This window comes from Cydia pomonella, chromosome 3, assembly GCF_033807575.1.
Source record: "Cydia pomonella isolate Wapato2018A chromosome 3, ilCydPomo1, whole genome shotgun sequence".
NCBI lineage: Eukaryota > Metazoa > Arthropoda > Insecta > Lepidoptera > Tortricidae > Cydia > Cydia pomonella.
In genome coordinates, this window is record NC_084705.1 from 27,563,691 (window position 1) to 27,577,094 (window position 13,404).

Genomic DNA, 13,404 nt, shown 5'->3' on the forward strand with positions numbered 1-13,404 from the left:
ACTTTTACCGTGGAAAAATTATTTCTGCGGAAAGTAAATCCACTATGGGCTTTCTTTGTCGATAGAATTTAATGAACATTTTAGTAAATTGTCGAATTCCATATGTATGAATATTCTCCAGCTCAACTCAGTAGTAAAATTCTTAAGATAAACACATACATGACTCAATCAGAGTGCAACGAATAACAACAAATGAAACAACATTATTCACACTTCTGTCACCGACTGTACGCGGGGTATTTTCCTGATGGAGCGTTATGACTAAGATGACCATCGTCACAGACAAAGAAACAAGTGACATCATGCCTCAAATTTTCCTTAAACGCTGTATAAAAGGCTCATGTAAATTGGATCAGCGTCAGTTCATTCCCAACATCCAGAATGTATTCCAAAGTGTTAGCTGTACTCGCGGTTGTGGCGCTCGCTAGCGCCAACGACCTCCACGAAGGTTACAATGGCACCGCAAGCCATAAACCAGTCTTCCAAGGGCACTATGCAGGTGATTGGAAGTCTGCAGTAAGGCCTGGAATAGAAATCTTCGTCAATACCAGCGACCTTATAACTGGGATCAACGTGACTGATCTCCGGGACGGCAAGGACGGCGTAGCGAGCATTGCCAGCGGCGGAATCGGACACGAGAACGTCACTATTTCTCTTAAGAGCCCTAACATTCTCAGAGGATACGATTTTCTGGTTGAAGTTTTTGCTGACGAAGAGACAACCAAGACAATTGAGAGGGGCAATCGTGATGTCCAAGAATCTGTTAAGTATCCTGAGCAGAAGCATGCTCAAGCTGTCTCTACAAGCACTACTGACAAGCCTACAGACCAGCAGTATGAGCAAGTAACTGTCCCTACTACTGGAAAACCTACGGACCAGAATGAACAGCATCAGCAAGTAACTGTCTCTACAACTGGCAAGCCTACAAGCGAGCAGCATCAGCAAGTTACTGTCTCTACAACTGGCAACCCCACAGGCCAACAGCAACAGCAAGAAACTGTCCCTCCTACTGGCAGGACTACAGGCCAGCAGGAACCGCATCAGCAAGTGACTGTCCCTACAACTGGCAAGCCTAGCCAGCAGCAACATCAAACCGAACACCCTATCCTAGCCGTGCCTAATAAACAGGAGGTGGAAATTCCGGAAGAAGTTAAAGAGCCAAAGATTGGTTTCCAAGTTGAGGAGCAACATTAAAAATTGAGATGTTTTGTGACTTATTGAAATATTTAAAATATAAACGGATCGAAATAAGTATTTGATATTCGACCTTAATTACGTAAGTGACCAGTTTTAAATATTTCAATCTGTTTGTTTTTAGTAACCTGTGATTATTACGTTGGTGTAGGCCAATGTTATTAAGGCTTCAGTCACACGGCCATGATATTCATCTTATCCATGACACACCGAACAATTTATTACATATACTATATATAAATTATTATTATAACGCATTTTGTTTATTGTTAAAGGGTAACTTTGAAAGTCTAACTAGAAATGGCTATTTCTAGTTAGACTTTCAAATTTACCATTATATGTTAGTATTCAGAATATATTACATTTTTACATTTGCATTTACAACTCGACCTTATTTATTCATTAAAATTTTAGTTTATAGTCTAATTATATTATATTATATTTGCTTAAAATGCTTCGATCTTTTCCAATAAACCAAGCAAAGTATGTATGAAGTTAGTTAATTTGCGATAAGATTGAAAAATAAAGGTTGAACACGCCAAAACGTGGGCATATTAAATAGTCAATAAAAACATAATCAAGTACATTTAAAAAAAAAAATTATTACATTGGCTTACACTACTATCGTACATTTATAAACATACAAATGTGTTTTAATTATGCTTTGAATACGCCATTGCTCTCACTTTGCGTCGAATGCGGCTCATCAAGGTTTGCACGGCATTGTCGGGGTACTTTTTACCAGCCCAAGTCCATGTTTTTTGCAAATCAGCCACGGAATTGATTTGCCCGCCCTTCTTTTTTAATATCCCTTTCATTATGGACCAATATTCCTCGATAGGCCTGAGTTCAGGGCAATTAGGAGGATTGCAGTGTTTTGGTACCACAGCAACACCATTCTGTTTGTACCAGTCTAACACAGCTTTGGCATAGTGGCAGCTTGCAAGATCAGGCCAAAACAATGGTTGCGAAATATGTTTTCTTAGAAAGGGTAAAAGTCGCTTCTCCAAACATTCTTTTTTGTAAATTTCGCTGTTTACAGTGCCTGTAGTGATAAATGATCGACTTTTTTTACCGCAGCTGCAAATAGCTTGCCAAAGCAAGTACTTTTTCGGAAACTTGGACCTCTTTTTTAACTTACAGTCCTCAGGAGCATTTTTTCGACTCGTACTAGTATAAAACTCCTGGCCTGGTATTTGTTTAAAGTCAGCTTTTATGTACGTTTCGTCGTCTAACACGATGCATTTAAATTTTGTTAAGAAATTATCGTATAACTTTCTTGCCCTTCGTTTGGCCGTCAAATTCTGTATAGCGTTGCGATCAGGTGCAGCTTGAGCCTTGTACGACCTTAACCCAGCTCTTTTCTTTACTTTTTGTACATAAGATTGTGACATTTGTACCTTTTTAGCGACATCCCGTGACGAAATCTTCGGATTTGTGTTAAAAAGCTGTAAAACCCTGGCTTCTTTTTTTTGTGTCTTACGTCTTGCTTTCCGCCAGTACCTGACTTCCGTTCTACAGTAAACCGTTCCCGGAACTTTTTTAAAACAGAACAAACAGTGGATTGTGGATATTTCAATAACTTTGCTAGTGCTCTGTAGCTTAGAAGGGGATTTTCTGTGTGTTTGAGCAAAATCATTTCACGCTGCTGAAGTTCAGGGCTCTCCATCGTGAAAACGAATGTACGAAGTGACATGCTGTCATAATATTTTTTGTTGATCATACTATTTAGTTTATAAATATATTACTAAATAGTTTGTATAGTCGTAAATAAAAAAAATATAAGTACATATGTATGCCCACGTTTTGGCGTGTTCAACCTTTAATTATTTTTTGCACTATTGACTGATCTAAATATTGACTTATTTAGCATCAATCAAACAATGTTTTCCATGTTTTTGGATGTATTTTAATTATTGTACTGTGTTATTAGCTTTAATAGAATTATAATAAAACAATGACTTAAAACAATGCAAATATTTTATTTAATAAATCGTCTTCCTTGTAGGTACAATATGTAGGTACTTAAATAATTAGATAGCAACAGGAATGATGAGATTTTAAATCACAATTGGGTTCAATGATACTTACTAGTTACTAGCACACAAAGGGTCCTGTACCATCGACAACATTTAACATGAGATGAGTTATTTTGATTTAGGTATGTATTGTTAGTAGTTTTTTGTTTTCTGATCATTTGGAACACAAAAAGATCAAACAGATTTTTTGTATCAGGTAGTTCTTTTAATAATAGGGAGTATTACTTTTCATAAACCATAGAGTAACTTAGACATACTGTGCCTTAAACTGTTTTTTGACAAGTTTTTACAGATACTATAATATGTCATTGATGCATCAAGGCGGTTTGTTTACAAAGGGCCTACCGGGAAATGCGAAAATCGAAATTTAACTATCCGCCTCTTCATCGCTCAAATAGGCAAGAGTGATAGAGAGGTTAGATAACCAAATTTCGATTTTCTTTCACGGTAGACCCTCAGATTGATGGATTGTGGTAAAACGTAGTAATTATATGCTCTTTGGATTGTGGTAGTGGTCCCCTACGCAGAGTTTCGCGTTATATTCCCTATTGATATTGTTTACTATTTGTTTTAGCAAGAGCAAAAATATTCACTGAAAATTTTAACTGTCTAATTAAGATGGCCTGCGATTAGATGGTCATTATTTTAACCCTGTTTATTGTGGCATAGGTGATCTTCTAATCTATACAACTACTATAATACTAATAACCAAATATAATTATGTTGTACTTAATATTTTGCTCATTTTAAATAAGCATCCATAACATAGCATTTTAACATGAGTACATTTAATTTTGGATAGAGACACACAGCAGTGTGGCGTGCCAAGTTGGAAGAAAAGTCGTACAACACTGCAGTGTGTACCTATATATTTATAAAATAGCCTACAATAGTAGTAGTAGTAGTATAACAACACAGCTATATTATCGGGAAATCTTATCTCTATTAAGTTATAAGACAATTGTATATTTTAAAAATATTTCAAATGCTTTTGTACTTTTCTTAATGAGCCTGTTCAATTCAAAACCCTTATGAAATAGTTGGTATGATATACAATTAGAACAACATAATATATATGTATATACGTAATAAAAATCCTGATAGCTACACTTAAGCCTATCTAGCTGATCTTATAAACGGTTTAAATGCTCCCTTATTAAATGTTAATCATACTGGATCAAAGAATGCACAGGAATACCTTGTGGAATGTTTTGGCGGCCATTTAGCGACACCAACTCCAGAACTGCTAAGCAGCCGGCAACATCAGCACCTGTGGTCTTGAGAAGGCTCACAGCAGCGGACAGGGAGCCGCCGGTGGCAATGAGGTCGTCTACGATGAGGCACTTGAGGCCAGGACTAACAGAGCCTTTCTGGATCTCCAGAATGTCCTGGAATACAAATTTTGAATTTAAATAATGTGTGAATCCATTGGAAATAAATTAATTAAATTTTTTCTTTCATACACAGCCTATATTTGTGGTTTCTTATTATCATACCTCAGGTTTTGGGTGTAGAAATAATTTTGAGTATTTATAATTTTGATTATTGTAAAATAGTTAACAAACTATGAATTTTGTTCGATTCATAGTTTAAATAGTTTGTTAGTCTTATTCACTGACCAAAAGAGTAGAAACAGAAATTTTCTTGTAATATTAACACTGCTTTAACTTGTGGCATATGTCGTTTTTGAGTTGTTGGAATTTTGATTCTATTTCAATAGTTGACGGCTTACCACTTCAAGGATTAAATAACTTTACGCAAATTAATCCAAATTAAGTTGTCAGAGGAATGGATTTTTTTTAAATCATGTTAGCTGTAATAAATTCTCAATTCTTGCAACAACATTTTTGGCTTTCAGGTGTAATCCATTTTGCTACCTTAGGTAACTTATGGTTGACCTATATTGAGTGTCTCTGTTCTTATTAATGGAAAGAAGAAAGCAAAAGGAAATAACCTTCATGTACCCCAAAATGATACTCACCGACCCATACTCCAAATCATATTTATAAGACACTACATCCCCTGGTAGCTTGCCCTTCTTCCGCACAGGCAGACACCCCACCCCAAGCTCCGCAGCCAGGGAGAACGCAAACAGGAAGCCCCGAGACTCCAGCCCCACTACTGCCTCGATGCCTGGAAACTTGTTGCGTACTGTGTCTGCTAGCAGGCCCTGGAGTAGCCTGCATGTGGCACCATCGGATATGGCTGAGAATATGTCCCTGGAAAAAGTTATTTTGAAATTTGAATACTGTCAAATGAATAGACAAGTTCAAAATATCACCTTTTGAAAGTATTGTTACAAATCTATGGAACTTGAGTACTTGTAAGGCTACATGTTATGTCACTTTTAAGTTCTATTAAAATATTGTTAATAATCTAACACATAAAGGTAAACAGTAAAATGCATATTCCCTTTTAACTTAATACAATACTAACCAGAATAAGATACCCTTTTTAGGGAAGTCTGGATAGCTCTTTATCTTACTCTTGAGCTCTGCGATTTTGTTATCATAATCTGCATCCATTGTAAACGGAGATATTAAACTTTAATTTAAACTATTCAAAACACTTGAACACTTAGGTTAACCGACCTCACTACGCATGCCGAAGCGTTGATTAGTTTACGAGTATGTTACTAGATAAGCTGTTATGTAATTTTAACCGTTAGGTGTTTTAAGATATACACGTTAGCGTTACAAATATTAAAATTAATTAATTGAACAGTTTAAAGCGGCTAACCTATAAAAAATTGTCAGTGTCACTGTCATTGTCACATTGACAATCGTAGCATTTTCAAGGTCGAAATATTTCAAAAGATTTTAAAAACGGTTGCAAGTACATTCTCTTTGTTATAAAAAAAAATGTTTAAATGTTCTCATTTAAAACTCGCGTTAAAAATCTGATCAAGGCGTCTTTAATTAAGCGTGTTTTAACATAAATCGTTACGAAACTATGACGAACCGCATCAATTTTTCTATTAAATGTCAAAACTGTCAATATTTTTAAACATGCAGTCTGTGTAACGACTTTATTGTTATCGTTATCATTTATTATTTTATAATACTCCTAAAACTCGTGAAGCTGAAGATCATCTATCGGCTTATACACCTAAATAAACAGTATGTGATCTTTATTGTTATTGATTAATAGCCCACATTTGCATGTGAAACTTGGGACTTTCGCGTTAAGCGACACAATGCTATCTACTTCGGATTTAGAAAGGCTAATTGCAGTGAAAAGGCGTGAGATAGAGAGTGAAAAGTCGCGGCTGGGGCTGACGGTGCGACCAGACGTGAGTGAGAATATATTTTATAAAGTTAGCGCCAAACAGTAACCATTAACCACCTGTTGTTTGTTTCGTCTAGCATATCGCACTATCGATTTTCCAGCCAGTAAGAGCCGGTGCCGCATCGACGTTGCTGCATTCGCCGGCTAATTTCTTAAATCACTGTAATTTAGTGTTTTTTATGTAAATTAGAGTGCTTGGAGGAACTTTTTGTAAATAAGTGAACTTAGAAAGTGGTGAATCTATAATGGTGTGCTTGATTGTTTAGCATAGTGTTTTATAATAATTGTGTTATTCTTGGTAAACTATTTGTATAAATTAGTCAGCTGCTAGTTTTCATTAGTAATTTCCCTTTAATACTGGAAGCTTATTAAAGGTAGGTTAATTCATGTTATAGTTATGTTAGTGGTATATATGAAAGCAAAACAGCAAGTAATTTTTTTTTTTTAACATAGGTGTTCTCAATTTTACTTACATACATCAGTTTTGGTACCAAAATTATTATTATATTCGCAGTCGACATCTAGCATCAAGTAGCGGAACTCTCAGTACTGCTACTCGACAATAGATATCGCGGCAAACAAAAAGTCTAATGCTCAACGATTTTCAGCTAATATTATAACCAGAGTAAGTGTAGGAGTTGAAAATAGAGTTCCGGTTACTCTGGTTATAATATTAGTGGAAAATCGTTGAGCATTAGACTTTTTGTTTGTATATAATAATCATTTTGGTAACAAAACTGATGTATGGAATGGAGTGAGCACTCTATTACTTCTTATTTCTCTATGGTAATACACTGTGTGTTTCCACTTGAAATAACATAAATTAAAAATTTACACATATTATATTTTATGACTTCATCAGTAAAGATACGACACCTGGCTGTGACAATATATCCTACTCAATGCTTAGTAATCTCCCAGATAACGGTAAGGTGATTTTATTATCGTTATATAATCAATTTCTTATGTCGGGGTTCGTTCCTTTGCAATGGCGGGTAATCAGCATCGTTCCGATACCTAAACCGGGCCGCAACCCACAATCTGCGGATGCGCTACGGCCGATTTCAATGATATCTTGTCTATGCAAGGTGTATCACAATATTTTACTCAAGCGAGTTGAATGGTTTATTGAAAAAAATAATTGCCTATCGCCTTGTACAACCGGTTTCCGAAAGTGTAGATCAACAGTGGATAGTCTGGCATCATTGGTCTCCGATATTCAAGTAGGTATGTCGAACAATTACCCCACCTTAGCGTGTTTCATAGATATTGATAACGCGTATAATCACATAGATTTAAAAAGTTTATTAAGTTTAATGGATCAGATAGGTATAGGCGCCAAAATTTGTCGGTACATCTGGAATTTTTTAAAAAAGAGGATACTTACAATTAAAACGGATGATATTTGTACAATTTCTAGAACAACCGGGATCGGCTTAGCCCAAGGTGACCCATTCTCACCTTTGTTATTTAATATTGCGACGATGAATATATGCAAAAATGTGAAATCATTAAACAATAATACTAATATTTTACAATACGCGGATGATTTTGTTTTATATACGGCATGTCGAACATTAAAAGATAGAATAGAATAGAATAGAATAGAAGCGTTTATTTGCAAGAATACGTAGGTACGTAGGTACGTAGGTAGGTGGTGATGGCGTTCACGAGTTGCAAACAGTCTTAGATACTTTTGGCCAATTGTTGTGTCATATGGGCTTAGACATATCCGTAACTAAAAGTAAAATCTGCATTTTTAGACGGGGTTACTCACGAAATACAGTTATTCTTAAAATTAACAACAAACCGTTAGAAGTAGTAGATAAAATTAAATATTTAGGTCTATGGTTAGAAAAAAATTTAAAGTGGAATAAACATATAAATGAAATTATAGAAAAAAGTTTAAAATTATTAAATGCTTTCAAGATTTTAGCTGGGCCAGGATGGGGTGTCCATCCTGATAACTTAAGAAGACTGTATATTGCAACCATACGCAGTAGGCTAGACTATGCTAGTTTTTTGTACGGAAATGGGCACAAAAGTACTTTAATAAAGTTAGACCGGTTACAAAATCGATGCATGCGCACAATAGGAGGCTTTATTAAAAGCTCGACAATTCACGTAATGGAATCCGAACTTAGTCTTCCGCCACTAGATATACGCAGATTTTATTTAGCAAATAAATTTTGGCTCAAAACGAAATCCTATGAGAATAACATTGCAATAGAAAAAATAGAACAACTATTTATTTCAATGGGAAATCTATATTGGAGGCGTAAGAAAAAACCCTTATTAATTCAAGCGCACGAATTGTTAGAAAATACCCAAATTCATACCTCAAGTCAACTTGAACTCTTTACTCTGGATACCTGGGTCAGCAGCGTGGATCTTTCCAATGTAATCTCTCCGTATATTGAAGGTGTGCAAATATCAAAAAAGAGGCTAGACATTCATACCTTAAAGGAAGATTGTCAATTATTTTTAAGAAAAAAATACCCTAATTCCTATTTTCTCTATACAGATGGATCTAAATGTGCAAATGGTGCAGGTGCTGCGATATTTGACCCACAATCAAATAGTTGTGTAAAGCTTCAAATAAATGAAAATATTTCTATTATGTACATCGAATTGATAGCTTTGGCAGAGGCGATTGCATATGTTAAATCATTTAAGACCGGAATTTTTGTTATATGTACGGATTCTAGAAGTGCATTACAACATTTGGCTCGATGCACCTCGAACTTTCGAGGAGCACCGATAGCCTATACTATTCTTAAAACTTTAAATGAGTTGTCGGAGTCAAGTATCAAGATACATTTGCAATGGGTGCCATCTCATGTAGGTCTAACTGGGAACGAATCTGCTGATAGATTTGCTAGGGAAGCTGTAACCGAAGGAATAGTATGTAATTGTTTACCATACCATACTGATTGTCTAAACATAGTACGTTCTAAATGCCGAGATTTATGGAAGGAGCATTTCGATGAGAGGTCTCTGAACAAAGGTATATGGTACAGAACAATTCAACCTAATCTGTGTCAAGTGCCATGGTTTAGAGGATCTGGTATGGGTAGGTTAGACATTGTAACAGCCCTCAGACTTCGATCTGGACACATTCCACTTAACTGCTTTGCTTTTTTGATGCGCAAGAGTCATTCACAAAACTGTACGGAATGTGGGACAAGAGAAGATGCTACTCACATTATGATGGAATGTATCCGAAACGAAGCTGACAGGCAAGCTTTTATAATTAAGCATAAAATCAATATATTCAATGTGGGTACATGTAACGATATTTTAGCACACCCTTTGTCTAAAAAAGCTAAAGATTTGTACAAACTTGTCAATTTAGGAATTAAGCGACGGTAAAATTGTGATTTTGATTTGTAACAATGGGGGTGACATCATCAAACATGATAAAACCCCTTTATTTAATAAAGATAAAAAAAAAAAAAAAAATGACTTCATCATATAGAAAAAGACAAAACACTTAATTAGGGCACCCCACTTTGCACGTGGGCTTGTGTGTCCTACCCCTAGAGAGCAATTGCTAATCCAGAGGCGTAGAGCTTACGCTGGTCGCCGAAAGCGATCAAAAAGCTGAAGCTGTGGAGGTGAGCACGAGTGCATGCATGCTTTCATACACAAGGGCTAAGGTGCTGAAGGTGACGCAGTACCGGAGCCGTTTAAAAAAAGTTACGTGACACAAAAGTAATTTAGCTCCTTAAAATCGAGCCTGTCACGGAGCCCGATCACTGAGATCGAAGGCTCGCGCCAGCGACATCCTACCAGAGCGATGGCCTCGTACCTAAGCGCGCAGCCAAAAGGGCAACGCAGCGGACCTTCGGCGGCCGAAGCCCTGAATTTATGTATTTTGCACTTTTGCTTGAAATTTTCCAATCTCGAAAGTACGTTTTCCTTGGGCACCCTTTGCAGTAAAAAAGACTTCATAAACAAAAAAGAAATATTTTTTAACTAATTATCATTAAAATCAGATTTTAAACATGGGCGTCGCCAGGGGGTGGCAAGGGAGAGTCAGCTGCTTCCCCCTAGAGAAGAAAATATGTAATTGAATATATGCCCCTCCCCCTCCCCTTGGCCATCCGCCATATCAACCATATATCAACTGTAAAAATATTTTAAAAGGCTATTACATTAATCAAGCTAAATATTTTTTTACATAATTATAAACGTCAGTAGTTTAAAAGTAAAAGTTTTTATACCTACTTGGTTCGTAATTTCGTATGAATTAGTGATACAATTTAAAGAAAAGAAGCTCTATTTCCCTCGGGAGCAAGTGTGATGAAATATAATATAAAGATTACACTGAAAGGACAGGAAAACACAAAAGTTCATCTAAATTGAAAATGTCTTAATACATTGTCAAGTGCAGTCAGGGGTGAGTAAACCGTGGCGACATGCGACGGCTGTCTAAGTGTAATTGTGAGCATTAAAGCTATCCTAGGTCTAGTTTCTTTGTTCACTTGATCATTTTTAACCAGACCAAATAAATAAGAGTTTTTTCTTGTTTGCCAACCCCTGTCCTCACATAAACTCGCCGGGCAGCTGTCCCACTGGTGTCGATTAGCGAGAAGCCGAGGAGCGTTGAGCGGCGAGTACCTATTTTCTTATCTTAGAAAAGGTTTTCGCTAAAGTCGCTAGCAGCGTCAACCGCCAGCCATAAATCTATTTTATTTAGTCGGGATTTATATCTATGCGTAACAGTTCTTACGTAAGAAGATAATTAATACTAGTCGTTTTCTCGCCACCGGTCTGACGGCTGCTGAAGACGAAAATCCAAATGAGTCCAAATCGGATCCATTGTTCCAAATGTTTTGATGTTGCAGTGGGAGTTACGCTATATTTTTTTACTTAGACCAGAGGTAAAACTCGGAATCGTTGGTTTTAAGACCGTGTTTTGTCAAATGCCCGAAAAACAACTAGGTCATTTACTAAGTTACGTGAACTTATTGACCCAGGTTCACCCAAAAACCATGTAATCAAAATTTGCCTTTAAGTATTCGAACAAACGCTTTGAAAGACGCGACTACGAGTGCTGCGACTCCTGATTTGAAAGTTGCACATCACCACTTGGATTCAATAATACTTGTAATTATCATAATCATAACTAATAAGCCCAACAAAGTTACTAGTTTGAACAATGTTCACATTTCCAACCCTCCTTAGCACTGAAATATTGAGCAGGCACGGCTGAGTCGGCTGATATATTCGTTCCCTGTTTCTTAACCCCGTAAATGCCAAGACGTATCGATTAGACATTAATAGTTCGTTGGTCTGTTTTTGCTGTTGACATGCTCAGGTGATGGGTTATATTTGGGTCGTAGTCGTAGGTAACTCACCGAAAATATACCAACAAATAAACCGAACCTAAAAAAAAGAACCGACTTCATAAAATATTTTTACCAGCACTATCAGCAGTGTCACACCCGAGAGGAGATGCACGAGGTACCTACTTTAATTGGAAGAATTTTCTCGATTTCTCCAGGACCCTATTCTCAGATCCTGACCTGATGACAATGTGATATACTATAAAAAAAAAGTCTGAGGGAATAGGTTATACATAAAAATCCCGACGAATCGAAAACTTCTCTGAATCTCCGAAGATCTTTTTTTTAAAACCCTTATATAAACTTTTTTTTACTGTCTACAGGAGAGCAACAATAAAGAAAATGCCGCACCAAAGCCAGGCGGAAAAGTGAGGGAAGAAAGAGTAGAGCAGAATGAGCAGGACAAGAAGGAGGGAGAGAGAGAGACTGAAGAAATTCCGCCCGACCTAGATAGATATATACGGGTGAGTCAATTTGCAAGATCCTTCTGACCGATTTCAGGCCTCTATACTCGTCCCGTACACCTGGATGGAATGGCAGAGGATTTAAATTTATACCTAGGGACATTTAAACTTTTAGTATTAATACGACATAAATTCCAATATTTTTAAATTGATCGCGTGGCATCGAAAGGGATTTCCTAGTATTGGTTAGGCCGCCGGAATGCCAGTACCTATCTAAGCTGTTAAGATAGGTGCGCTGACTGGTGGCAAAATCAGTCGTGCGTAGGCTCATCGGCCACAGCGATTATATGTTCTGTACGGATATGACAGTCGTATTTGTCTACGTAACAGCGTGATGACAGTCCCTGTCTCTTTCGATTGCGTGGTGTTAAAAAGTGACACTTATTTTATCACGTGGATTAAGCAATCCATAATACGCCTGCTGGAGTAGTCTTTTTTAATGAAGCCTTCTTTATGGTATAATTATCAGTGTAGATACTGGTGTAGGAAAATCGGAATCTTTTCAAATTTCTAGTATAGGAATCGAAAATTTATATTCCTAAAATGAAAGTTTCCTTTGATTTCGAAATTTCTGAATATTTCCAAGTTTTCAGAAACGCACATCTGTAAGTGTAGCTTTAGCTGTTCTATTCCAATTTCTGGTTCGTCTTTAGGTGGGTCGCCTACCCGATCTACCCGATCTTCCTGCCCAGGATCTGCACTGATAGGTATATCAGTCAGCACAGCACACCTCCTACATAGTTGTTGAAAATGGATGTTGGCAGCCGAGCTAGCACTAAATCTATTCTGCACTCGCCAAATAGATGTATGCCATCATTTTGATTGTTTATGTAAACATGATTGTATTGCAACGGACAAAAGATCGCGATTACGCTTCCTGCGCTGCGCACGCGATCGCATCATTACATCGTCGACACAATTCACTGGTCATTGATGGGCCGTATCGCAAAGAAATAAGGTATATTATTGGTAAGTGTATTGTTGGTGCAATTTGTAGGGAAAGGAAAAATTCGCGCAGATTGAGCAGTTAGATAGTGATTGGTGTAGCATTTGAATTTAGGTGTCGCT

General features: G+C 36.9%; 3 protein-coding genes across 4 annotated transcripts in view; 2 read left to right on the forward strand and 1 right to left on the reverse strand.

The window, feature by feature from the left end:
• Positions 1-341: 341 nt before the first annotated feature.
• Positions 342-3,165, forward strand: LOC133516454 (uncharacterized). Its single transcript, XM_061849408.1, has one exon. The coding sequence runs from the start codon at positions 382-384 to the stop codon at positions 1,192-1,194; it is 813 nt and encodes a 270-aa protein (XP_061705392.1). The 5' UTR covers positions 342-381; the 3' UTR covers positions 1,195-3,165.
• On the reverse strand, positions 3,157-6,029 carry LOC133516455 (adenine phosphoribosyltransferase). The gene is made up of 3 exons (XM_061849409.1): positions 5,670-6,029; positions 5,215-5,452; positions 3,157-4,621 (listed from the first exon to the last, which is right to left on the reverse strand). The coding sequence occupies exons 1-3, from the start codon at positions 5,756-5,758 to the stop codon at positions 4,397-4,399; spliced, it is 552 nt and encodes a 183-aa protein (XP_061705393.1). The 5' UTR covers positions 5,759-6,029; the 3' UTR covers positions 3,157-4,396.
• A 260-nt stretch (positions 6,030-6,289) lies between these two features.
• Positions 6,290-13,404, forward strand: part of LOC133516456 (plectin-like) — a 35,136-nt gene continuing 28,021 nt past the window's right edge. The window contains exons 1-2 of one of the 2 annotated variants that reach the window (XM_061849410.1): positions 6,290-6,525; positions 12,196-12,336. In XM_061849410.1, coding sequence (XP_061705394.1) covers positions 6,430-6,525; positions 12,196-12,336 — 237 coding nt within the window. In that variant the 5' untranslated portion in view covers positions 6,290-6,429. Of the gene's footprint in view, positions 6,526-6,577; positions 6,896-12,195; positions 12,337-13,404 lie in introns of those variants that run through there. The other variant, XM_061849412.1, reaches the window with a different exon arrangement.